The sequence below is a fragment of the Mastomys coucha genome, unplaced genomic scaffold, assembly GCF_008632895.1.
Source record: "Mastomys coucha isolate ucsf_1 unplaced genomic scaffold, UCSF_Mcou_1 pScaffold22, whole genome shotgun sequence".
NCBI lineage: Eukaryota > Metazoa > Chordata > Mammalia > Rodentia > Muridae > Mastomys > Mastomys coucha.
The window spans coordinates 119,233,407-119,235,404 of NW_022196905.1; the positions used below are offsets into that span (position 1 = coordinate 119,233,407).

Here is a 1,998-nt window from a genome sequence, read left to right on the forward strand (position 1 = left end):
GCTGAGGGGATGCATTAAACAGTTGACAGCTGTTTTCTTTTGCTTGCAGTATGGTCCCCAAGGTAGAGCTGATGGCTTAGGAGGAGGGCGGGCTGCTCGTTGGTTAGTGAGAGGCGGGGAGCCTGCTGGATGGCACACTCCCCTGGGCCATGAGTCCGGCTTCTCTTGGGCAACCACAGTGAAGAGGCTCTTCAGGTCTGCTCACAGGCAAGTGAGCACTTCTGCAGTGCACCTTGCCAGACACCATAGTACTCTTGTGGGGTGGAGGGGAATAGTGCCTGAGCCCTGCCCTCCGTGTGCCTCCTGTGGACTATCAGGAGACACGTGTGCTTTGAAAGGTAGAGTCCAGACTGCTATTGTCCTTCTGGAGAAGGTCGTTCAGAGCCCAGGAGGGTCCATGACCCTTTCCTCAGAGCACCGGCACTGTCTGTTTTGTTGATGGTGAACCCTCTGATCGTCGATGTTCTCTGCCTCCCTGTCATGATGCCAACCTGCCTGGTGATGGGGCCTCCACTCATTCTGCCCCAAAGGTTTACACATAGCTCTCCCTGTGTGTGTGTGTGTGTGTGTGTGTGTGTGTGTGTGTGCGTGTGCGCGTTTGCCAGTCCTCTCTTGTTCCACTCACCCATATGCCAACCTTAGGGCATTTCTTAGGGCAGTGGTTCTCAACCTGTGGGTTTCCGGCCCCTTTGGTGGTTAACAGCCCTTCCACAGGGGTCCCCTAAGACCATTAGAAAACACAGATATTTATATTGTGATTCATAACAGTAGCAAAATTACAGCTATGCCGTAACAATGAAAATAGTTCTATGGGTGGGCATCACCACAGCATGAGGAACTGTATTAAAGGCTTGCAGCATTAGGAAGGTCAGTACATGAGACTGAAAGGCATTCAGCAAAGATGGAGACAAGGGAAGCTGTTGCCCTCATCTGAGAACCTCAAGTTAAATACCTAGCACACATAAAGTCAAGTGGGTGCAGTGTTCCAGCAAAGGGGAAGCCCCACTGTGGTTCTTACATACTTAGCTTAAAGAAGACCCCCCTGAGAAGTGCCGTGTGATTTAAGAGCTGAAGGTATGTGTGTACTGAGTGCGGAAGACTTGAGTGCATTGCTGTGCTGAACTACAACAGCTTGTGCAAAGGCCCCAGGGCAGGAGAAGCTCAGAACACTCCAAGGACTGAATGAGTGAGTGGAGTGAGGGAGAAGAGCAGGGAAGGTGGGCGGAGGCCACAGGGGTTGTTCTGGTTCAAGGGTAGAAAATGAGTTATTGAGGTACATTGAGTGATCGGCTGACATTTCTGCTTCTCAGATACTTTAGGTTCCCCGGGGAAACTTCTGGAAGTCTGTTGCTCTGATTCCGTCAACTCAAGGCTTTCTCTCCCCTCCCTCGAACAGGTTATCTGCCCAACAGTGTGCATGCGTTGGAGGCCATGCTGGCTGCTGCCAGTATTGGTGCCATTTGGAGTTCTACCTCGCCGGACTTTGGTGTGAATGTGAGTTGGGGTCCTGTTGGAGGGGTGCCACCATTTCAAAGGGTGTCCCTGGTGGGGTGGGACTCCTCACCCCCTTGGAGCTTCTGGCTGGCTGAGCAGAGCTGCCAGTGTCTCCCTAGGAGGCTCTAGAGGGAAGGGGAAGGCTACAAGGGGTCGGATCTTGTCTTTGGTGCCGGGGATTGAACAGTTGAGCTCATGCCTCACACACACTCATACTGAACAGGGATCTGGTTTTGAGTAATTTAGCTTAAGTTTTTCTTTCTTTAGACAAAGTCATACTCAGTAGCTCAGATTGCCCTTGAGCTTGAGGCAATCCTCCTGCCTTAGACTTTCAAGTTCTAAGATTACAAGCATAAGCCACCTCACCTGACTTGGATCTTGTTTTCAAGTGTACAAACTGGTTCTTGTTTCCTTCATCAAAGTCCTGCCCACTGGTTCTTGCTTCTCGGTTATCGGTTAATGTATGTTGTTTAGCAGGAGAGAGAGAGAGAGAGAGAGAGAGAG

At 51.0% G+C, this 1,998-nt stretch overlaps 1 protein-coding gene across 2 annotated transcripts in view; it reads left to right on the forward strand.

The window, feature by feature from the left end:
• Aacs (acetoacetyl-CoA synthetase) overlaps positions 1-1,998 on the forward strand; it is a 45,637-nt gene that overhangs the window by 17,209 nt on the left and 26,430 nt on the right. For both annotated transcript variants that reach the window (XM_031338007.1, XM_031338008.1), the window contains one exon: positions 1,397-1,494. In XM_031338007.1, the coding sequence (XP_031193867.1) occupies positions 1,397-1,494 (98 nt within the window). The remainder of the gene's footprint in view (positions 1-1,396; positions 1,495-1,998) is intronic.